This window comes from Ornithorhynchus anatinus, chromosome 17, assembly GCF_004115215.2.
Source record: "Ornithorhynchus anatinus isolate Pmale09 chromosome 17, mOrnAna1.pri.v4, whole genome shotgun sequence".
NCBI lineage: Eukaryota > Metazoa > Chordata > Mammalia > Monotremata > Ornithorhynchidae > Ornithorhynchus > Ornithorhynchus anatinus.
In genome coordinates, this window is record NC_041744.1 from 264023 (window position 1) to 287336 (window position 23314).

At 54.9% G+C, this 23314-nt stretch overlaps 1 protein-coding gene across 6 annotated transcripts; it reads left to right on the plus strand.

Annotated features, from left to right (window-relative positions):
• Nucleotides 1-8939: 8939 nt before the first annotated feature.
• PSPH (phosphoserine phosphatase) lies at nt 8940-18655 on the plus strand. 6 transcript variants are annotated; one of them, XM_029082645.2, is made up of 7 exons: nt 8940-9078; nt 12610-12905; nt 13482-13633; nt 14197-14331; nt 14666-14811; nt 16229-16377; nt 18235-18655. In XM_029082645.2, the coding sequence occupies exons 3-7, from the start codon at nt 13494-13496 to the stop codon at nt 18352-18354; spliced, it is 690 nt and encodes a 229-aa protein (XP_028938478.1). In that variant the 5' UTR covers nt 8940-9078; nt 12610-12905; nt 13482-13493; the 3' UTR covers nt 18355-18655. The 6 variants fall into 6 exon arrangements, with proteins under 6 accessions (XP_028938478.1, XP_028938476.1, XP_028938480.1 ...); XM_029082644.2 differs by lacking the exon at nt 8940-9078 and adding an exon at nt 12287-12302; XM_029082646.2 differs by lacking the exon at nt 8940-9078 and adding an exon at nt 12287-12302 and having other exon boundaries at nt 12610-12896.
• The last annotated feature ends 4659 nt before the right edge of the window (nt 18656-23314 follow it).

The following is a 23314-nucleotide window of genomic DNA, read 5'->3' on the forward strand; positions in this document are numbered from 1 at the left end:
CTCCATTTTACAGAGGAGCTAACTGTGGCACAGAGAAGTGAAGAAGCTTGCCCAAGGTCACACAGCAAATAAGTGGTAATGCCGGGATGAGAACTCAGGTCCTCCAGCTCCCGGACCCGGGCTCTTTCCACTAGGACACGCGTCTCAAGGGTTCGCCGGATAGAGAGGGCCACGAGCAGAGTGCCGGGAGAAAAGCACGCTGATGGGATTGAGGCATGGCCCTGACAGAGAGGCTCATAATCTACGGCAAACGCAACAAAATAGTCAAATGATGAAAATGGCAACCCAAGACACCAAGAGCAACAGTGAGAGCTAGAGTACAATTGGGGCTAAAGGAGCGGCTTTTGGACTCCTCAGGCTGGTCCTGAATTCAATAGCCACATCCTTCCTGACACTCGGGACCATCGTATGGTGCCTGGGAGAGGGAGATGGGGAAAGGGTGGGAGTATGGAGGGGCGAGGAGAGGCTGCCTCTCCCCCGGGGGCGAGGCCTAAAGCCCAGATGGAGCATATTCCCATGTACTGGTCAGAACTCAGAGCTGCCCCTCTCCATGGCAGACCTGAAGAAAAATCAAGCAATGAGTGGTATTTTGGGAGTGCTTACTGTGTGCAAGGCACTGTAATAAGCACTTGGGAGAGTAGGATACAATAGAGAGGGTTGACCCACAAAGAAGCTTACAGCCCAAAGGGGAAGATAAATTACACTTAGGGGAAATGGAAGAATATCGGTATTGATTAAGTGTTATGCCCCCAGCGCTGTACTAAATGCTGGGGTAGATCAATCCATCTATCGATCAATGGTATTTATTGAATGCTTACTGTGTGCAGAGCACTGTACTAAGCTCTTGGGAGAATACAATACGAGAGTCAGGAGACGCGATCCCTGCCTACAACAAACTTACAGACTGGGGGGGACACATATGTTAATACAAATAAATTAAAGATGTGGAAATAAATTCTGTGGGGCTGAGGGTGGGGTGAATATCAAGTGCTCACAGGGTACAGATAGATCCCAAGTGCACAGGTGCCCCAAAGGGGAGAGGGAGTTGCGGAAAAGAGGGCTTAATCAGGGATAGATACAAGACAGCCTGGTCGAACATTAAGCACTTACTCTATACTAAGTACTGGTATAATGATAATAATAATGATATTTCTTAAGCGCTTACTGTGTGACAAGAACTGTTCTAAGTGCTGGGGTAGATACAAGGCAATCAGGTTGTGGGCTCACAGTCTTAATTCCCATTTTACTGATGAAGCAATTGAGGCACAGAGAAGTGAAGTGACTTACCCAAAGTCACACAGTTGACACGTGGCAGAGTCGGGATTAGAACCCCTGACTCCCAAGCCCGAGCTCTTTTCAGGAAGCAGCGTGGCTCAGTGGAAAGAGCCTGGGCTTCGGAGTGAGAGGTCATGAGTTCGACTCCCGGCTCTGCCACTTGTCAGCTGTGTGACCTTGGGCAAGTCACGTCACTTCTCTGTGCCTCAGTTAAAATGGGGATTAACTGTGAGCCTCACGTGGGACAACCTGATTACCCTGTATCACCCCCAGAGCTTAGAACAGTGCTCTGCACATAGTAAGCGCTTAACAAATACCAACATTATTATTATTATCATTATTAAGCCATGCTGCTTCTCATAATACAAAATAATCAAGTGAGGCACAGTCGATTCCTCACATCAGTTAAAGATGCTACTGCCAGGGCCTCTTACAGTAGTTACATCAGTGGTATTTATTGAGCATTCACAGTGTGCAGAGCACTGTACTAAGCGCTTCAGAGAATACGATACAACAGAGGTTCCCTGCCAGCTTTCATTAGTCCAGCACATGGACGGCGGGTAGGTTCTCTGGGCCTTCTGTGTGACACATACTGGGTACCCAATCGCTAAAGTACAAATCAATCATTGGTCCTGGGGGGGGGGGGGGGGTCCTTCGTTGATGGCCTTCCACCAGTTGGTGTCCTGTTAACGTCCTGCAATCAATCGTATTTATTCATTCAATCGTATTTACTGAGCACTTACTGTGTACAGAGCACTGTACTAAGCGATTGGAAAGTACAATTTAGCAACAAATAGAGATAATCCCTACCCAACAACGGGCTCACGATCTTGAAGGGGAAAGACAGACAACAAAACAAAACAAAGCTAGTAAATAGGCACGAATAGCATCGATAGAAATCCATAGAATTATAGATACATACACATCATTAATAAAATAAATAGAAAAATATGTACATAGATACACAACTGCTGTGGGGCAGAGAAGGGGTAGAGCAGAGGGAGGGAGTAGGGGCGATGGAGGGGGGAGGAGCAGAGGAAAATGGGGGCTCAGGCTGGTAAGGCCTCCTGGAGGAGGGGAACTCTCAGTAGGGCTTTGAAGGGGGGGCGAGAGCTAGTTTGGCAGATGTGAGGAGGGAGGACGTTCCAGGTCAGCGGTAGGACGTGGGCCAGGGGTCGACGGCGCAACAGGCGTGAACGAGGCCCAGTGAAGAGGTTAGCGGTTGGCAGAGGAGCGGAGTGTGCAAGCTGGGCTGTAGAAGGAGAGAAGGGAGGTGAGGAAGAAGGGGGCAACGTGATGGACGGCTTTGAAGCCAACAGTGAGCAGTTTTTCCTTGTTACTTCCTATGTGCAGAGCACCGTACTAAGGGCTTGGAAGAGAACCGTACATCACGGCTCAGAGGCACGTTCCCTGCCCACAATGAGCTTACAATCTAGAGCGGGAGTCAGAAATTAATATAAACTATGGATACGGACTTAAGTGCCGTGGGGCTACGTCAGGGCTACGTCTGTGTCAGTGCATCCTCTGAGGGCCTTCCTTCGGGGAGCCAACACACAGACTGAAATCAGCCAGTCGATATTTGATTTAGTGGACGGCCACTTATTGCCAGGGGTTCAGAAATGGTGTTTGAAAACCACAAAAAAGCTTATTAAGCATCTCATTACTTATTCTTCCGTGACCCGGCATTTGCGCTTCACATGAAACGTCAAGGGAGCTTTTTTTTTAACCATTGCTGCCTTCAAAAATTGCTTTCAAAAATTTCAAAACAGTTTAGAAAAAAGTAATGGGAATGATTGAAACAGGCCATATAATAATAATAATAATGGTATTTGTTAAGTGCTTCCTATGTGCAGAGCACTGGTCCAAGCGCTGGGGTAGCTACGAGGTAATCAGATTGCCCCCTGTGAGGCTCACAGTCTTCATCCCCATTTTACAAGAGGGAACTGAGGCCCAGAGAAGTTAAGTGACTTGCCCAAGGTCACACAGCTGACAAGTGGCAGAGCCGAAATTTGAACTCATGACCTCTGACTGCCAAGCCCGGGCTCTTTCCACTGAGCCATGCTGCTTCTCTATATAATCTTTATAAATCCCTCCCCCGGTTGGAAAGGTGTTCAGCGTGTTTCCTCACAGGGGAAAAAAATCAGGCTTGTTTAGGGAAGATTGGGAGGTTCATTCATTCGTTCAATCTTATTTGTTGAGTGCTCACTCTGTGCAGAGCACTGTACTAAGTGCTTGGGAGAGTACACTATAACAATAAACGGATGTATTCCCAGCCCACAGCGATCTTACAGTCTAGAGGAGAGAGACATTCATGTAATGGGAAGTAGCGTGGCTCAGTGGCAAGAGCCGGGGCTTGGGAGTCAGAGGCCATGGGTTCTAATCCGGGCTCTGCCACTTGTCAGCTGGGTGACTGTGGTCGAGTCACTTCACTTCTCTGGGCCTCAGTTCCCTCATCTGCAAACTGGGGATGAAGACTGTGAGCCCCACGAGGGGCAACCTGATGACCCTGTATTCCCCCCCAGCGCTTAGAACAGTGCTCTGCACATAATAATAATAATGTTGGTATTTGTTAAGCGCTTACTATGTGCAGAGCACTGTTCTAAGCGCTGGGGTAGACACAAGGTAGTCTGGTTGTTCCACGTGGGGCTCACAGTCTTCATCCCCATTTTAAAGATGAGGGAACTGAGGCCCAGAGAAGTGAAGTGACTCGCCCACACTTACCCAGCTGACAAGTGGCAGGGCTGGGATTTGAACTCATGACCTCTGACTCCAAAGCCTGCGCTCTTTCCCCTGAGCCACGCGGCTTCTCTAGTAAGCGCTAAACTACCAACATTATTATTATAAACTAATCTAAAGTACAGGCTCAGCAGGGTCAGTGTGGGTGTGTTTAAGGGCAGAAATCGCCTCTCTTGTTTTTTTCTTTTCAGAAAAACCGTTTGTCATCGGGGGGGGGCGGTTGACGTGACGGACTCCCCAATTTCAGGCGTCACTTCCGGTGGCGTCCCGGGATCCGGTCGGGAATGGGGGCAGGGAAGGGGGGGAAGGAGGTTTCTCTGGCCCGGCCGAGGGGGTTCCCCCCTCCCCCTCCCGCGTGCCTGCCCAACGGCCCCGCGGACGCGCATGCGCCGCCCGGCCAACGCGCATGCGCCGCCCCGCCAACCCGCGCCCTTTTCTCGGCGCGAGCCGATGGCGCCGGCAGCCAATCAGGAGGCGGGGAACAGGCGCCTCGCGGGAGACCACGCCCCCGATGGGCGTGACCGCCGGAGCCCGCCACCGGGGGGGCGGGGCGACCGGGAGGGGGGCGGGGCCTGGACTCTTTTTAAAAAATAATAATAATGATGGCATTTGTTAGTAATAATGTTGGTATTTGTTAAGCGCTTACTATGTGTAGAGCACTGTTCTAAGCGCTGGGGTAGACACAGGGGAATCAGGTTGTCCCACGTGGGGCTCACAGTCTTCATCCCCATTTTACAGATGAGGGAACTGAGGCACAGAGAAGTTAAGTGACTTGCCCACAGTCACACAGCTGACAAGTGGCAGAGCTGGGATTCGAACTCATGAGCCCTGACTCCAAAGCCCGTGCTCTTTCCACTGCGCCACGGGTTGGTATTTGTTAAGTGCTTACTACGTGCAGGGCACTGTTCTAAGCGCTGGGGGAGATACAGGGGAATGAGGTTGTCCCACGTGAGGCTCACAGTCTTCATCCCCATTTGACACATGCGGGAACTGAGGCCCAGAGAAGTGAAGTGATTTGCCCACAGTCACCCAGCTCCCAGACTTCTCTATCACCGTGGATGGCACGACCATCCTTCCCGTCTCTCAGGCCCGCAATCTCGGTGTCATCCTTGACTCGTCCCTCTCGTTCACCCCACACATCCTATCCGTTACCAAGACCTGCCGGTTTCACCTCTACAATATCGCCAAGATCCGCCCTTTCCTCTCCACCCAGACGGCTACCTTAGTATTACGGGCTCTCGTTATATCCCGGCTAGACTACTGTGTCAGCCTTCTCTCTGACCTCCCTTCCTCCTCTCTCGCCCCGCTCCGGTCTATTCTTCACTCCGCTGCCCGGCTCGTCTTCCCGCAGAAACGATCTGGGCATGTCACTCCCCTTCTTAAACAACTCCAGTGGTTGCCTATCGACCTCCGCTCCAAACAAAAACTCCTCACTCTAGGCTTCGAGGCTCTCCGTCACCTCGCCCCTTCCTACCTCTCCTCCCTTCTCTCTTTCTACCGCCCACCCCGCACGCTCCGCTCCTCTGCCGCCCACCTCCTCGCCGTCCCTCGGTCTCGCCCGTCCCGCCGTCGACCCCCGGGTCACGTCCTCCCGCGGTCCCGGAACGCCCTCCCTCCTCACCTCCCCCAAACCGATTCTCTTTCCCTCTTCAAAACCCTACTTAAAAATCACCTCCTCCAAGAGGCCTTCCCAGACTGAGCTCCTCTTCCCCCTCTACTCCCTCTGCCATCCCCCCTTTACCTCTCCGCAGCTAAAGCCTCATTTTCCCCTTTTCCCTCTGCTCCTCCACCTCTCCCTTCCCATCCCCACAGCACCGTACTCGTCCGCTCAACTGTATATATTTTCGTTACCCTATTTATTTTGTTAATGAATTGTACATCGCCTCGATTCTATTTAGTTGCCATCGGTTTTTACGAGATGTTCTTCCCCTCGACGCTGTTTATCGCCATTGTTCTCGTCTGTCCGTCTCCCCCGATTAGACCGTAAGCCCGTCAAACGGCAGGGACTGTCTCTGTTGCCGACTTGTTCATCCCAAGCGCTTAGTACAGTGCTCTGCACATAGTAAGCGCTCAATAAATACTATTGAATGAAAAGTGGCGAAGTCGGGATTCGAACCCATGACCTCTGACTCCCAAACCCGGGGTCTTTCCACTGAGCCACGCTGCTTCTCTGTTAAGCCCTTATTATGTGCCAAGCACTGTTCTCAGCGCTGGGGGGGGGGGGATACAAAGTCATCAGGTTGTCCATGTGGGGCTCCCGGTCTTCATCCCCATTTTGCAGATGAGGTCACTGAGGCCCAGAGAAGTGAAGGGACTTGCCCAAAGTCACCCAGCTGACAAGTGGCGGAGTCAGAGGTCTCCCAAGCCCCTGCTCTTTCCACTGAGCCACGCTGCTTCTCAACAAAGGTTAAGCGCTGGCTTCGTGCCAGGCACTGTACTAAGCGCTGGGGTGGAGTCAAGCAAATTGAGGTGGATACAGTCCCTGCCCCTGTGGGGCTCACAGCACGGGTTTAGGAGTCAGAGGTCATGGGTTCTAATCCCGGCTCCGCCACCTGTCAGCTGTGTGACTTTGGGCCAGTCACTTCACTTCTCAGGGCCTCAGATACCTCATCTGTAAAATGGGGAAGAAGATTGTGAGCCTCACGTGGGACAGCCTGATGACCCTGTATCTACCCCAGAGTTTAGTACAGTGCTCGGCACATAGTAAGCGCTTAACAAACACCAACATCATCATCACATCATCATCTTACAGATGAGGGAATTTAGGCACAGAGAAGTGGTCACACTGCAAAGTGGTGGAGCAGGATTAGAACCCATGACCCTCTTACTCCCAGGCCCTTATTCTTTCCACTAGGTCATGCTGCTTATTTGTTAAGCGCTTACTCCCAGGCCCGTATTCTATCCACCGGGTCATGCTGCTCATTCGTTAAGCGCTTACTCTGTGCCAAGCACTGTTCTAAGCGCTGGGGGGATACAAGAGGATCAGGTTGTCCCACGTGGGGCTCACAGTCTTCATCCCCATTTTCCAGATGAGGCCACTGAGGCCCAGAGAAGTGAAGTGACTGGCCCAAAGTCATACAGCCGACAAGCGGCGGAGGCGGGATTAGAACCCATGACCTCTGACTCCCCCAGCCCGAGCTCCTTCCACTGAACCAGGCCGCTCCTCTAGTTGAATCGATTAGACTGTAAGCCCGTCAAACGGCAGGGACCGTCTCTATCTGTTGCCGACTTGTTCATCCCAAGCGCTTGGTACAGTGCTCTGCACATAGTAAGCGCTCAATAAATACTATTGAATGAATTTAGCGCAACGGTTAAAGGGGGGCGTCGAGCCTCGGTCGGATGATGGGCGGGGGCGGGCGGGGCTCCGGGGAAGGAGCGGAGCATCGAGCCGGGGGCGGGGCCTGGAATTGAATGGGCCGCAACGGTTCGTTCATTCATTCATTCATTCATTCATTCATTCATTCATTCATTCATTCATTCATTCATTCGATCGTATTTATTGAGCGCTTACTATGTGCAGAGCACTGGACTAAGCGCTTGGAATGGACAAGTCGCCAACAGATAAAGCCCATCCCTGCCCAACAACGGGCTCGCAGTCTAAACGGGGGAGACGGACAACCAAACAAGTAGTAGCGTCAAGATCATCAAGATAAATAGAATCATAGATACACACATCATTAACAAAATTAAGAGAGTAATAAATAATATATATAAATATGCACAGGTGCTGTGGGGAGGGGAAGGGGGAAGAGCAGAGGGAGGGAGTAGGAGCGATGGGGAGGAGAGGAGGAGCAGAGGGAAAGGGAGGGTTTAATGGTGAAAAGGGGGCGTCGAGCCTCTCTGGGCTGAGAATAATAATAATGATAATTTTGATACTCGTTAAGCGCTTACTATGTGCCAAGCACTGTACTAAGCTCTGGGGTAGATAGAGCATATTAGATTGGCTCCAATCCCTGCCCCGCGTGGGGCTCACAGTCTCAATGCCCATTCTGCAGATGAGGGAGCTGAGGCCCAAGAGAAGTGAAGTGCCTTGCCCAAGGTCACCAGCACATGGCTCCGTGGAAAGAGCCCGGGTTTGGGAGTCAAGGTCATGGGTTCTAATTCCCTCTCGGCCGCTTTTCAGATGTGTGACTTTGGGCAACTCACTTCACTTCTCCAGGCCTCAGTGACCTCATCTGTAAAATGGGGATGAAGACTATGAGCCCTACGTGGGGCCACCTGATGACCTTGTAATAATAATCATAATAATGGCATTTGTTAAGCGCTTACCATGTGCAAAGCGCTGTCCTAAGCACGGGGGGGGGGGGGCGGGGAATACAAGGTGATCAGGTGGCCCACGTGGGCCTCACAGTTCTAATCCCCATTTTCCAGATGGGGTAACTGAGGCCCAGAGAATTCATTCATTCATTCATTCAATAGTATTTATTGAGCGCTTACTATGTGCAGAGCACTGTACTAAGCGCTTGGGATGAACAAGTCGGCAAAGTGAAGTGACTTGCCCAAAGTCACACAGCTGACAAGTGGCTGAGCCAGGATCTAACCCGGCGCTTAGAACAGTAACGTAGTGAGCGCTTAACAATACCAACATTATTATTAATAAGAAGAGTAATAATAATGTTGGTGTTTGTGAAGCATTTACTATAACAAGGTCATCAGATTGTCCCAAGTGATTTTCCAGATGAGGTCACTGAGGCCCAGAGAAGCGCAGTGACTTGCGCACGGTCCCGAGGGCAGCGGCGAGAATCGAACCCACGACCCCCGCCTCCCCAGCCCCGGCTCTCTCCACTGTATTTCGCCGGAGAAGCGGCAGAGGCGGGATGGGAACCCGGGACCCGTGAGGGCCCGGCCCGGGCTCCTCCCGCTAAGGCGCGGGGGGCGGGTTTGGGGGCGGGCGGGGGTTGAGGCCGCCGCCGCCGCCGCCGCCGCGGTTAATGGGGGTTGGGCTGCGGAGGACGCCTCGGCCCATCTGCCCCGGGGCCGCCCCCGGCCGCGCCGCACGATGTGACCGAAGGGCCCGGCGGGTCCTTGCTCACCTTCGGCGGCGGCACCGGCGGTCGGCCGGGACCCGTAAGTGCGGGGCCGGGGGGCGGGAGGGGGTCGGGGGGGCCGGGGGCGGGAGGCCGAGTCCCGCCCGCGTGGAAATCCCCACGGCCTTGAATGATGCAACCCCCCCCGCCCCCCCGAGCCGAATCGTCAGCCCCTCGCCCTCATTCATTCGCCTTTACTGAGCCCTGACCGTCGGCAGAGCACTGTGATCAGTATCGCGAAGCTATTCCCCGAGCGCTTCCTACCTGCCGAGCACCGGTCTCAGCGCCGGGGTGGATCCCAGCTCCTCAGGTGGGGCTCGCGGTCTCAATCCCCATTTTACAGACCAGGGCCCCGAGGCCCCGAGAATAATAACGATCACGTTGCTATTTGTCAAGTGCTTACTACGTGCCAAGCAGATACAAGGTTGTCCCGCGTAGGGCTCGGGTCCCCATTTTCAGACGAGGTAACTGAGGCCCAGAGAAGTGAAGGGACTTGCCCGAGGTCACGCAGCTGACGAGCGGCCGGAGCCGGGATGAGAACCCGCGACCTCCGCCTCCCAAGCCCGGGCTCTTTCCACGGGGCCAGGCTGCTTCTCCAGAAGTCAAGTGACTTGCCCAGAGGCACACACGGGCGATCAGTGACGGAGCGGGGATTAGAACCCACGACCCCCGACTCCCAGGTCCGGGCTCTTTCCACTGTGCCACGCTACTGAGGGCTTGGGGAAGTACACTGCAGCAATCGAGAGAGACGGTCCCTGCCCACGTGGAGCTCACAGTCAGGAAAGGAGGTTTAAAAACTGGATGTATGCGTGGCTACAGATATTCAGGCCGGGCAGAGAATTCTCTCACTCATTCACTCACCCACCCAACTCCCCACTCAACCCACTCATTCATTTATCCAGGGCAGCTTCCGCTTTCACTTTCCATTAATGTTTCAGGGGGAAAAATGGCAAAACCCGAGATGATGAATTTGATTGGAGGCTGCCAGTGGCCGGTGGGCTTTGTACTCGCTCACCCACCCACTCGTTGGTTCTTTTGCCGGGCCTCCGTCTCCGGGGCGGCTTCCGTCTCCACGTTCGATTTGTGTTTGAGGAGGAAAAGTAGTAAAACCCAAGATGATGAATTGGATTAGAGGCTGCCAGTGACCGGTGGGCTTTGTACTCTCCATCCGTCAACAAGGAGATGACGCTGGAGTGACATCTTGCAAAAGCTTTCAAAGAAAAGCATCGTGGCCTTGCAGAAAGAGGACGGGCCCGGGAGTCAGAGGACCGGGGTCCGACTCCTGGTTCCGCCACATGTCTGATGGGTGACCTTGGGCAAGTCACCTCATTTCTCCTTGCCTCACTTACCCCATCTGTAAAATGGGGATTAAGACTATGACCGACCTGATTAGCTTGCATTTAACCCCAACACTTAGTTCAGTGCCTGGCACATAGTAAAGATTGAACAAGTCACACACACACACCTGCTGTGTTCATTACTGGTCAAAGAGCAGCATGTTAATGGGCCTTTCCCTATTACTTTCTAATCTCTCAGGATTATATGCCCTCCAACGGACCCTTCGGCACTTTTGTGCCAACTGCACAGTTCGTACAGACCTATTTCTTGTGCATTGACTCAGGCCCATATTCCCTTTTCCTTCTTTCTCATGCCTGTAAATTATATTATTAGAGTAAAAATACTACTACTAATAATTGTGGTATTGGTTAAATGCTTACTATGTGCCAAGCACCGTACTAGGCACTGGGAAAGGTACAAGGTCATCAAGTCAGCCACAGTCCCTGTCCCACACGGAGCTCACAGTCTAAATAGGAGGGAGGACAGGTATTTAATCTCCATTTTACGGATGAGGAAACTGAGGTACCAAAAAGTTAAGTGACTTGCCCTTGGTCACACAGCAGGCAAGTGGCAGAGCTGGAATCATCGTAGTGTCTGTCTCCCCAGCCGGATGGTGATCTCCCTGGGGGCGGGGATCAGGCCTAGTAACTCTATCGTACTCTCCCGAGGGCTCGGCACAAAGTAGGCTCTCAGTCAATCAAGCAGTGGTATTTATTGAGCGCTTGTTATGTGTAGAGCACTATACTCAGCGCTTGGGAGAGCACAATACAAAAGAAATAGCAGACGGTCTCAATAGATCCCATTCCTCCACCGTGATAGGGATTGGAATAGGAATGATTCCAGGGGTTTGTCTTCTTAATACAGACATTTTGGGGAGAGTGAGATATTTAAAGGAAGCGAGAAGATCATTTTCTTGGCAGTGGTCTGGGTGTAGGAGGAGTAAGCGGTGCCCAGTGGGGTGATGGTGTTGTGTGGGGTCCCAGGCCGGGAAGCCTGGCAGGGAAATGTCAGGTCTCAGCACAGTGGAAAAATTGCTCCCACCGAAGCCACGGTTGCCTGGCTTCCAGGACATCTCGCTCTCCTCCCCTCTAGAGGAATTATTTACTAGACTTGGAGGAGGTTCAGAGGCTTGGGGAGGGCAGGCTCAATCATCCCTCACCTGCTCAGCAGATGGAAAGGGTAATATTTGCCTCCATTCGAGTTTTTAATATCCTCTTTATTGAGTCTCTTTCCCCATTCATTCTCCCTTCTGGCTCTCCTGAGTCCCTCTGCCTGTCGGTCTGTCTCTCATCTTTCTGATTCTGCCCTTTAACCTACTATTTCCTGGCCAGTTTTGCTGTTTTCACCAATAACCCCTGCTGCAATTTCAAAGGATTTGGCTCTGTTCCTTTCCAGTTGCCCAATAAGGTCTGTCTCTCCCCCCACCCTCCCCACCCCTTCTCCACCTTCTGGGTGAGTTTAGTTCCGTCATTTTGAAGACCTTTTTATTTCTCTGTAGGGGTCGTGTGAGGGATTGGGGGTGCACCTGTGTGGTGTGCCTGTGGGTGGTCTGTGTGAGCCTGAACATGTGCTGTGTGTGGCATGTGGCTGTATGTGCGGTGTGTTTCTGGGTGTGTGCACGTGCGTATGTGTCTGTGCACGAGTGTGAGGGGTGTGTGTGTACATAATAATAATAATTTTGGTATTCGTTAAGCACTTACTATGTGCCAAGCACTGTTCTAAGCGCTGGGTAGATACAAGGTAATTAGGTTGTCCCACGTGGGGCTCACGGTCTTAATCCCCATTTTCCAGATGAGGTCCCTGAGGCACAGAGAAGTTAAGTGACTTGCCCAAAGTCACACAACTGATAGGTGGCAGAGCCGGGATTAGAACCCACGTCCTCTGACTCCCAAGCCCGGGCTTTTTCCACTGAGCCAGATGTACGAGGTGGGTTGGCGTGTGTTTGTTTCTGCATGTTCAGCATTCGCACAGTGGGTTTTTCTCCGATTCCAGTTTCTTTCTCCAAGCTTTCCCTTCCATCTCTATTTCCCTCTCTCTGGTTCCTCACCAAGATCAGCAGAGGTTATGGTGAGGCCCGAGGCTTTGGTACCTTACTGGAACCAGTAAGAAGTTAGTAGTGGAGCCCCTGGCTTTTGCCAAGATAGAGTAACAGAATGGAACATTGCATGTCTCCATGTCTGTCTCTGCCAACTTCTTCTGGGAGGAACCAGTTCTCTTACTCTGGTTTTCTTAGATGTCTGCCTCCGGGGAAGTGGAACGAGATACTTCACGAGTCTCGGCCTGCTGACGTCTGACCCCGGCTTCTCGGATTATCGAGTTTTGGATTATTGAGTTTAAAAGACACGCATCGCTAAGAGCGTTCAGAGATGTTTGGGTTCAGGCCTCACTCCGCTTCATAGCATTCCACTTCCATGGAGGGGAAGAGTGCTCTGCACACGGTGATCGCTCTGTAAATGCGACTGCTTGATCGAGAGCATCATTTTCTTCACCCCCCGGCTCCTTCTCCTCTGCTTCCAGTCTGTATGTGTGGTGAGGAGCCTACAAAAGATGTTAGAGAACTTGAGTTCGGTTTTATTTTAGGAGTCATGGTACCTTCGTCCCAAAAGATTTGGCTGAAAGCCTTTGCTTCCTGCTTTTTGGGTGTTTCTCAAGAGAGAAGGGAAGGAGAGGGAGAGAAATGGGGGCGGGGGGGTAGGGTAGGGGGTGGGGACTACCTCTGCTGGGCTCCACCCCGACTGGCACCCACACACATGGCCGCAGTCCAGGTGCAGGGTCACTTCAGCCTGGCGCCAGGTCCGGTGCCCATATAAGGACCTCTGTTGGCAAGGTTGTTACGGCAGCACAGATCCAGCCTTCATAGGCTCTTTCTGGGCTTTTCATCTGAGGACCTGAGACTGTACAGTTCTCTAGACCGTCTGCTCCTTGAGGGCAGGGAACGTGTCTTCTGACTCTTATATTGCACTCAGCACAGTGCTGTGCGCGCAGTAAGCGCCCAATAATTACCATCGACTGAAGGATCGATTGCTGTGCTCTTGCAGGTGCTCAGTAAATGCTGCTGCTGGATTGGCTCGTGGATGAAATCAAATCTCCCTCGTTTCCTTGCAGGAGGAGGATAGGATGGTCTCCCACTCGGAACTGAGGGAACTCTTTGGCTCCGCAGACGCGGTTTGCTTTGACGTGGATAGCACCGTCATCAGGGAAGAAGGAATCGACGAACTGGCCAAGTTCTGCGGCGTTGGGGACGCCGTGTCCGAAATGTAAGAAGAGTCCAAACTGGGCTTCCCCCTCAAGCTCCGCCACAGAGGTTTAGAGCCTGGGGGGGGGGGGTCAAGGTCGGGCTTGGTGGGTGACTCTCGGGGCTGAGGGAGGTCCTCCGGGAAGAACTCCCCCCACCAGACACATTCCAAGGTCCCCAGCTGTAGCTGTAACTCTGGGTTGCAGACAGAGCTTCTCTCCTCTGGTCTCCCACTCACGGCTGTGGCGGCCGAGGGCGCCCCGCGGCTGGGAACGTGCTGGGTGGGGAGGAGGCGGGAAGAGCCGCAGCCCCTAGAGTCCCCGTGGAGTTGCTCCCTTCCTTCCCCGAGGGCGTCTCTCTTCCCCAGAACAGCGGGGACCGGGCTCACCGGCCCTAGAGCCCACTCCCCACGCAGGTCCTCTGTCCCCAGGTCTCTTCCGCCAGGCCCACCGAACGCATGAGATTCACAGACCCCTGGGTGGCGGCCGGCGCCCACGCCGCTTCCCTCGACCGTGGGGCTGGGGGGCGGTGGGCCGGGCCGGTGGCCACCCGGGGGGTGCCCGATGTCTGGTGTGTCTGCCGTAGGACGCGGAGAGCGATGGGCGGCTCGGTGCCGTTCAGAGCCGCCCTGACCGAGCGGTTGGCCCTGATCCAGCCTTCCAGGGACCAGGTGCAGAAACTGCTGTCCGACAGACCCCCTCAGCTCACTCCCGGAATAAGGTGAGAGGAAGCCGGGCAGCCAGCGGCCGGGCCCGGAGGAGAGCTCGGGCCCGGAGGAGTGGTCGGGCTAGAGCCTCGGCCACGGCCCGGCCATCCTCATCCAGCACCGCCGAGTGTCCACCCAACGGCTGGATTCTCCGGGCCGAGGACGGGGCGATGGGAGCATCGCCCCGGGCTGTGGGGAAGCATCGGCCGCGCTTCCTTCCGACTTCGGGGACGAGATCGGATCTGACCGGAACCGCCCCGCCCCCAGTGCCGGACGGGCGGTCGGCGCGTCCCTCTGACCCCCGGGGCTCGAGGTGCCGCCGGGACGGCTTGGTTGTCTCTATCGTAGGGAGCTGGTGGGCCGCCTGCAGCATCGCGGCGTCCAGGTCTTCCTGGTGTCCGGCGGGTTTCGAGGGATCGTGGAGCACGTCGCTTCTCAACTCGGTATCCCAGCCCACAACGTATTTGCCAACAGGCTGAAGTTCTACTTCAATGGTAAGAATTCAGAGGGCGGGACTCCCTTCTCGCTCCTGCCACCCTCCGGCCCCAGCTGGGCTTCCGGGGGGCCCGGGGCCGGGGGCCTACGGCAGGTGTTCGAATTTCAAGAGACCGGGGAGAATGATCGATGTAGCCTCCGTTCCATTTGGTGTGCCGCGGTGGGTCTCGGATGAGTTTCCCCCTTCCCTTTGCCCCCTCTCCGGCCGCACAGGGCAGAGACCCCAGGGACCCCAGGAGACCTGCCCCGGAGTCCTGCTCCCGGCGTGGGGCGGGAGACCTGAGGACCGCCTGGTTCTGGCCCTCCAGGAGAGGTGGGGTCTCGGGGCCCGGGGCTCAGGGCCTCCTGGAGTCCTGCCGGTGGGGGGGGGGGGGGGGGCTTCCTCAGGGTCTGCGGCTCAGAGCTGTCTGGAGTCCTGCCGGGAGGGGTGGGGCGGTGGCACCCACCTGCTGCCCTGACCTGCTTCTCCTGGCTGGGCTCCAGACACCCGAGCCCCAGGTCCCAAGGGACCCCACCCCCCTCTCAGAGAGCAGTGGAGCGAGGGGGCCCCCCGGGCCAGAGCTGCAACCTCTAAATAGCCCTCAGGCTCTTAGAAAAGCTGGCTCAGCTCAGCCTCGGATCTAGGCGGCCTCTCTCGGGCCTCGTCTGGGTGGGAGTTTGCAGAGCACAAAGTTCACCCTTCCGAAACGGCTTAGCAAGTTCAGGTTTACAGGACGCTTGGGGCTGGGGCGTCAGCTGGGCTCACGTGTTCCACAGAAAGTCCCGTTTCAGGGTTTATCAGCAACCCAGGGCAGCCCGTCACATTCGGCCGGGACGTAAAGGTCAGAGCCCCGGGTCCGGTCTCCGCTCCTTACTCGAGGGCCGTCTGTCCGAGTCGGCCACGATGACCCCTGGCAGCTTGAGGGCAGGCCTCGGGCGCCATTCGGGCTGGGCCTCGGGCCTCTGCCCACGCTTTGGCCCCGACGGGGGCAAGGAGAGGCCGGGGTCCTCGAAACCGCAGAAATGCCTCCACGTCCACCTGCGCGGCTCCTCCCCGGCCGTGAGCCAACCGGAAGGGAGGAGGGGGACGATGACCGGGACCCTGACCCCCCCCCAGATCACGTTCTCATGTTCCCTCGGGCCGGGCGGCCCGGTGTAGTCGTGGCCCCCGAGCGGGAGGGAAGAGGGTCATCGAGATAGCCCACGGGTCAGGGCCAGTTGCGGTGGCCGCCCCGCCCCCGCTCCGTGTCCCCGAGGTGTTGCTCGGACCTGCGGTTAGTCGATCGATTCACCTTTCTGAGTCCTCGGGCCCCAGACCCCGAGAGACCCGGCTCCCCGGCCGGCGCCCGGCAGCCTCCTGCCCTCCCCGCAAGAAAAGGCCCGTCAAGGGAGCGCAGAACTCACCGAGCTTTAACTGCGTCGTGTCGTCCTCTCGAGGTGACTACGCCGGCTTTGATGAAACCCAGCCTACGGCAGAGTCCGGGGGGAAGGGCAAGGTCATCCATCTCTTGAAGGAGAAGTTCCACTTTAAGAAGGTGGTGATGGTGGGGGACGGAGTCACGGACATGGAAGCCTGTCCCCCGGCGGTGAGTGCGGGGCTCAGGGTGCCCTTCGGTTCCCCTCACCCCCTCCCTGTTGCTCTTGACTCAGCAAAGGCAAACCCAAGCCCCCAGAATAAGCCATCCTTCCCCCGTGGGTGTGTGTTTGGGTAACGGGTAGGCCGTTAGCCCACTCAAGAGGAGGCCTCCGCCGGATCCCCCTCAATGCCCAGGGGTAGGGCGTGGGCCTGGGACCCAGTCGGGCCCTTCCCCCGCCCTGCCACCGTCAAGACCAAGCCCACAGCGAGGGAGGGCAAGTATCGACACGCCCAAACACCTGGCAAGATCAAATGGGTCCTATCACTTTCCTCTCCCAAGCCTCACCCTACAGTTCTAACTCCCAACCCTTAAGCTTCTGCCCGAGGACAGTGATCATCGTAGTGCATAGAGCAGGGGCCTGCAAGTCAGAAGGTCACGGGTCCTAATCCCCCCTCCGCCACTTGTCTGCTGTGCGAACTTGGGCAAGTCGCTTCACCTCTCTGTGCCATAGTTCCCTCATCTGTAAAAATGGGGATTGAGATTGTGAGCCCCACGTGGGACAGGGACGGTATCCACCCCAGTAGAGTGCCGGGCACACAGTAAGGGCTTAACAAATACCACGATTATTGAGTGTGTCTTGCATCTGGAGTTCTCTCCCACCAGGAGCTTTGCACAGAGCAGGTGTCCAGTACCATGCTCTGCGTGCAGTAAATACCAACTGATGGTGATGACGGTGATGACGATAACGGTGGTAGTGATCTGGGCTCTGGTCCCCACGCTGGCCCATTAGGCATCCTTGCCTTACCCTGCTGGCAGGAGGGGATGGATCGGACAGGGAACCCCCAGTTCTGAGCCGGCTAGCCCCGCCTGGCGGGAAGCGGCCTCAGAATCTTCACAGGCGCTTCGGGGCAGCCCAGTTGTCGAGGCCGCCTGCCGAGTTCACACCTCCCTCTGAGGTCCTAGCCCGGGCCTCCCGCTGGGGTCTGAGCCTGTACCTCCCGCGAGGTCCAAGTCCAGGCCTTCCTCTTGGGGTGTGAGTCCAGGGCTCCCGCTGGGGTCCGCGGCCGTCATGAGGTCTCTCCGAAAACCGGAGGAGTCCTGGCCGTCTCTGCCCCTCCAGTAAACGATGGCGACAGAATGTCCAAAGTGTCCTTTAGGGTGTTTGGAAATCCCAAATTTCCCAAGTAACAGTGAAAGCAGGGACCAGACTGTGGGGGTGCGGCCATGTAGAACTAGAACCGGGGCCCATCAGAATAAATTTCTAGTACAGTCTTCTCACGAGGTTCTAAGAAGAATCCATTGTCTTCAAGGAATGTATTTAGGTCTACCCTGTCAGCGCTTTTTTGAGCGGGACCCCCAGTGGGAGGGATTCCCCTCATGAAAACTTCTCCCCGACCCCAACTTCCAGCTGAACCACCCCTACGGCTATGTTAGTTCACAAAGGAATTCATCTACTTATTCATTTGTTCGCTTGCAGTTAATATTTATATCTACTCACAGGCTCTTTTGACTATTGTAATAGTTGCCAGTTTATGCCTATTCTCTCTCCCCCAGACCCTAAATCCCCCCCCCCAAGGCATAGGTCCCTTTCGCCACCCCACAAGTACCGAGCCACCGATCCTGGGGAGGACAGGGGATGGAAGGGGGGGGGGGGCAGTGGAGAGGCCATGTGGGGTCAGAGGAGCCCGCTCCCCCCACCCCGACCCCAGCTGCTCCTCCGGAGGGATCGGCTTTCGGGGATGGGGTTCCACCCCGGGGGTCACCCCCGACCACTCGGGGGTGCCGAGCTCTCCCGGAGCCCATGGGGAACCGGGGACGGTCCACTGCCCTTCGCTCCGCTCAGTCGACTCTTTTCTGCTTTCCCAGGATGCTTTCGTCGGCTTCGGCGGCAACGTGGTCAGGCAGCAAGTGAAGGAAAACGCCAAGTGGTTCATCACAGACTTTGCGGAACTCCTCAGAGAGCTGGAAGGGGGACCCCGGCCTTAATACACTCGAATCTATTCGGAGCAGCCCGCTGGAACACAACTCCGTAGATCGAAATCGTTTGCTTAAGCTCACCCGTGGCATTTTCTCTGTCGAAACACGGGGCAGGCACCTGCCTGTCTGGGGAAATCCCGGGTGGGGCTCCGAGCAGGCCCCTCTCTTCCCCTCCTTGGTGCTCCATGGGGGTCTTGCCCACCCATGTGGGCATTTTTCTAGGCTGAATTCCCCGGATCTTTTTGTAAATGCTGTTCTAGCCTTCCCCAAGGCTGGGAGTAAGATAAAGGTGTTTTCGCTCTGCTAGATCTGGGTTAAGTCAAAGGAAATTCCTCTTTTTCGCCAATACCCAACCCAGGTAAAGTATTTCCCATATCTGAAACTCCCAGTGCCCGTAGGCGGCGGACCACTGACCCGGGATGGTGGCCTTCCCAATGTTCCAGTTTCATTTCTCCGACAAGGGGTTTCTGGCAACAATGCAGTAAGTGGCCCAAAAAGATTAAAACAGAAAGCGAAGAGTACGGATGCTTCTATCAAGTGAGGCTCCCATGGCAACCACCATCACCTCCACCACTTCCATCACCTCCTCACCTCAATCGCTTCCCTCAGCACTGTCAACATCACCACCATCATCATCTTCTTCATCAACATCACCACCCTCACCTTCCTCACCTCCATCACCTTCATCAACATCACTATCACCTTACCAGCATCACCCTCCTCTCCACCACCACCTCCATCACCACCACGAGCACTGGGGGAACATCTACTCCCTGAACATCACAGTACCACGCACCCGGGGAAACTGCGGAAAGGAATAATCCCTGGCGAAATTTCACTAGGAGGGACTGAGCTAATGGAGTAGATGGCTTTTCGTCCCATAGAAAGTTCATGGAAATGATTCAAAAAGCGTCAACTCCAGAATAGGAGAACCCCAAATGAGATCACCGATCTTTAAAAACACGTATCATCAGATCAAACTAAATATTATAAACCTAAGTTGAGAGTCAGAAACTTTTCACCCTTTTACTAACAAATGGCATGGATGCCAAGTAGGCTTGAGACAAAGGCTTGAAAAGATATACAATTTACACTTTTATTCTGAGCCAAGGCAGGGAAAAGGAAATAGCAGAGACTCCGTAAGATCACAAGCTCTCTGTGGGCAGGGAATGGAGATATGTTGTAATAATAACCGTAACTGTGATAACTGTTAAGCGCTATGTGCCAAGCATTGTACTAAGCGTTGGGGTAAAGATCATCAGCTCCCCTTCTAAGTAGGAGGAACAACAGGTATTGAATCCCCATTTTATAGAAGAGGAACCCGAAGCCCAGTAAGCAGTTTGCCCAAGCTCACACAGCAGGCAAGTGGCAAGGCGGGACTGTACTTTCCCATGCTGTGTGTAATAATAATAATAATAATAATAATAATAATAATTGTATTCTTACTGTACTAAGTGCTGGGGTGGATAGAAGCAAATCGAGTTGGACACGGTCCCTGTCCCACAAGGGGCTCACATTCTCAATCCCCATTTTACTGATGAGGTAACTGAGGCCCAGAGAAGCGAAGTGACCTGTCCAAGGTCACACAGCAGACAAGTGGTGGAGGCAGATTAGAACTCAGGTCTTTCTGACTCCCAGGCCCGTGGCTCTATTCACTAGGCTCCGCTGCTTCTCCATTCAATAGGCACCCAGCCCAGGGCCGGACAGACAGTAGGCTGCGACCCAGTAAACACCATCACGACAGCTACTCCTGAACACAGTTGATTTCTGCCCTTCTCTAGGGAGGTAGGAAGGCGGGATGGCAAAGCAGGAGGCAGCAAAATACTGAGACTGCCGGAGGTGGCTTGGAGTTGGCGTTTAGAAGTTCCAATTCAAAATCACTTGGAAAATGGGTTATTGTTTAGCCGCCAAAATCCCGAGAGGGAAGTTCGGCGGCCCTGGAAGAGAGATCCGGGATGCAAGCTTGGCAGCACTTCTGCGAGGACAGAAATAGCTAAGCGGCCCAAGCGGGTTGGCGGTCAGCCACGACTCCCTGCTCTCTCAGGGCTCCGGTTACAGCCGGGCACCTGCTGGTCCAGAAACAGACAGGTCGGAGCTTCTGGGTCGAGTTCCCCCACCCCCACCTCAGGCCCTCTGGGAGGATCTGTGGCCCCAGAGAGACATCAGGTGGCCCCCAGTGTCCCCGCCACCACTAGCCACTCTGGATCACTTGGCTACAAAATTCTCCCGGTGTTCGGGAGCAGCAGGCCCGGAACGACCCCGAGTCACAGCCTCTTCCCCCCAACGCCACTGACGGAGCAGGCATTGTGTGGTTTTGCCGAGGGCCAGTCTGCCCCACACGGGTTGTCAGACGGGGCCAGGGACAGCTCAGCCCCGTCCAGGCCGCTGGAACGTGGGGACCTGAGCCAAAGGGGTCGGTCCCCTCTGCTGCTAACCGAGGGACCTTCCGGCTCCCAGCAAGGTGGAGCAAACAGCTTGTGTTGGCCTGTGTGATCGTGTGTGGGTTCGAGTGGATCTGGGCGTGTACGCGCATGCGTATGCGTGTATGTGCCCATGCGTGGGTGTGATCGCAAGCGTGCGTATGTGTGTGTGTGGTGGGGTGTACGTGTGAAGAGAGGGGCTGGAAATCCCACAAGGCAAGCTTGGGCAGGCCCCGGCCAGCCCTCTCCTACATCCTGTGTAGAAGAAGTGATGGAGCTAACCGCGTTTCACTGGGAAAACTAAAACTTCCCTACAAGGTCCCCCAAGGGCACCTCTCTTTCAACTCTTCCCCTTTTGCTTATTCTGGGTGTGATTGTTACTCACAGAGTCCAAAGCGGGAAGGGACAAGACCTCAGGCAACTAAGAATGCTCATTTATGTCCAAGAGAAAGGAAATCCCAGCCCAGGGCTTCTGTTGACTACCGAGGGTGTGAAGAAAGGGTGGCAATGCCCCCTCCTTTGGCTTAGGCCATCCTGCCGGTGGCAAGGACGGGTGGCGGGTCTGGCAGGCAGCCATTAGCTGCCATGCCAAGAGTGGAGCGGCACACAGGGAACAGGAGAAGGAGGGAGAAGAACAGGAGAGGAGGAATGGGAAGAGGAGGAGAGGAGGAGCGGGGGGCATCTGGAGCACTAAGTGAGACTCTTAGGCTCTTCGGAACAACTGATTGGAAATTAGAGAGTAGAAGCAGGTGCAGGCAGCCGGGGGCCTGGAGAGAGTAGTGAGGGCCTGGGGAGAATCCTGGGGAGCTGGGGAGAGCCCTGGGGGTTGGAACCTTGAGAAAGAACCTGGGATCGTGGCTCCCACAGGAAGGAGGTAAAAGAAGATAAAACAACAACTGAAAGTCCCCAGGGTCTAGTCAGATAGGAGCGTCTCAGAGGGCAACGCTGGGGGACTACCTTGCCCCGGAAAATTTCAGCAACCTCTGCAAGGCATTTGACTCCCAACCTTGAGGACTTGGTCAGAGGGCTTGGAGTTTCCAGGTGATAGTGCACAGGGAGCCCAGCCCTGCGGGGAGCCCCTGGGTAGGCGGCCGTGAAGCTGCCCACGCTACAGCCACGCAAGCCTCCTCAGTCCCGGCCTGCCCGCCCACCCAGGGCCGGCCCTCTCTCCCCTTCTATCTTCTCGGGATGACAGTGGGCAACTGCTCTCTTTCTGAAAATGAGAGCAAAAAGGTAATTCCCAAGCAAAGCAGCACTCTGTGGTTTCTGACTCGTAAAGCGGAGCCAGTGGGAGGGAAGGGCAAAAATCCAGGGGACCCCGGGAGCCACCCCTTCTCCCTGCCTCCCCCTCATAGTCCGGATGGCCAGAGCGAAGCTAGCCATTACCTCTGTGAATCCCGTTGCCCACAAGGAGAACAGAAATCTCCCGGGCAATTTTAAAATAGGGACGTGATTCAAGCCGCGCTCACTCCATCCAGGCTCCAGTTCCTGGAAAAGGAGCTGATCCTCCCCACCTGCCTCCTGGAGAGATGAGGCAACCGGTCCCTTGTGCCTCCCAACCTTGATCCCCACACTGACCAGACTCCTGGGCGCCTCTCCCCCAGATTGATTAAGCTCCCAGGAGTTTGGACCCAAGGGGCCACAGGTTCCAGCTCTGCCAGCACGTGCCTAAAGTGGATCGACGGTGACGGGCTTCAGATGGTGTGAAAAGATCGATCGATAATCAATCAATCAATTGTATTTATCCAATACTTACTGGGTACAGAGGTTGTTTCTAAGCTCTTGGGAGAGTGCAATTTAACAGTCGTCAGACACGATACCTGTCCGTAAGGAGCTTACGGTCTACAGGGGGAGACAGACGTTAATATAAATGAATTACAAATATATACTTAAGTGCCGTGGGGCTTAGGGAGAAGTGAATAAAGGGAGCAAATCCAAATGCTACAGTGACAGGGAAGGGGAGAAGAGGAAATGAAGGCTTAGTCGGCAAGGCATCTCGGAGGAGACGTGCCTTTTATAAGGCACTGAAGGTGGGGAGAGTGGTCGTCTGTCAGACGTAAGGAGGGAGGGAGAATTCTAGGCCACAGGCAAGATGTGGGCGAGGGGTCAGTGGCAAGATAGACGAGACTGAGGTACAGTGAGAAGGTCGGCGTTAGAGGAGTAAAGCGTGTGCGCTGGGTCGTCGTAGGAAATCGGGGAGGCGAGAGAGGAGGGGCAAGGGGATTGAATGTTTTAAGAAGTTTCCGTTTGATGCAGAGGTGGATGGTCAATTACTGGAGATTCTTGAGGAGCGGGGGATAGAAAAATGATCCGGGCAGTAAAGTGAAGTATGGGAGAGACAGGGGGCAGGAAGGCCAGAAAGGAAGTCCTCTCGGGCTCCGAGCAGAGTGAAAGGGGCTGGACTTGGGGTGGCTTTTCTCTTTCTCACTTACAGTCAAAGTAAGCCTGGTTTCCACTGGGGCCCCAGGGAGCAGGTGTGTCCCCTTGTCTTTTCCTGCTCCAGTCCATTTGTTGGAAATCTGTGCAACCATACCCCAGATAGGCCTCCC

What these genes read in the sequence shown, in the direction of transcription:
- PSPH (XM_029082642.2), top strand. An exon ending in CAGCTCACTCCCGGAATAAG is followed by an intron (nt 14,332 to 14,665) that starts GTGAGAGGAAGC and finishes TCTCTATCGTAG; the next exon opens with GGAGCTGGTGGGCCGCCTGC. An exon ending in GCTGAAGTTCTACTTCAATG is followed by an intron (nt 14,812 to 16,228) that starts GTAAGAATTCAG and finishes CGTCCTCTCGAG; the next exon opens with GTGACTACGCCGGCTTTGAT.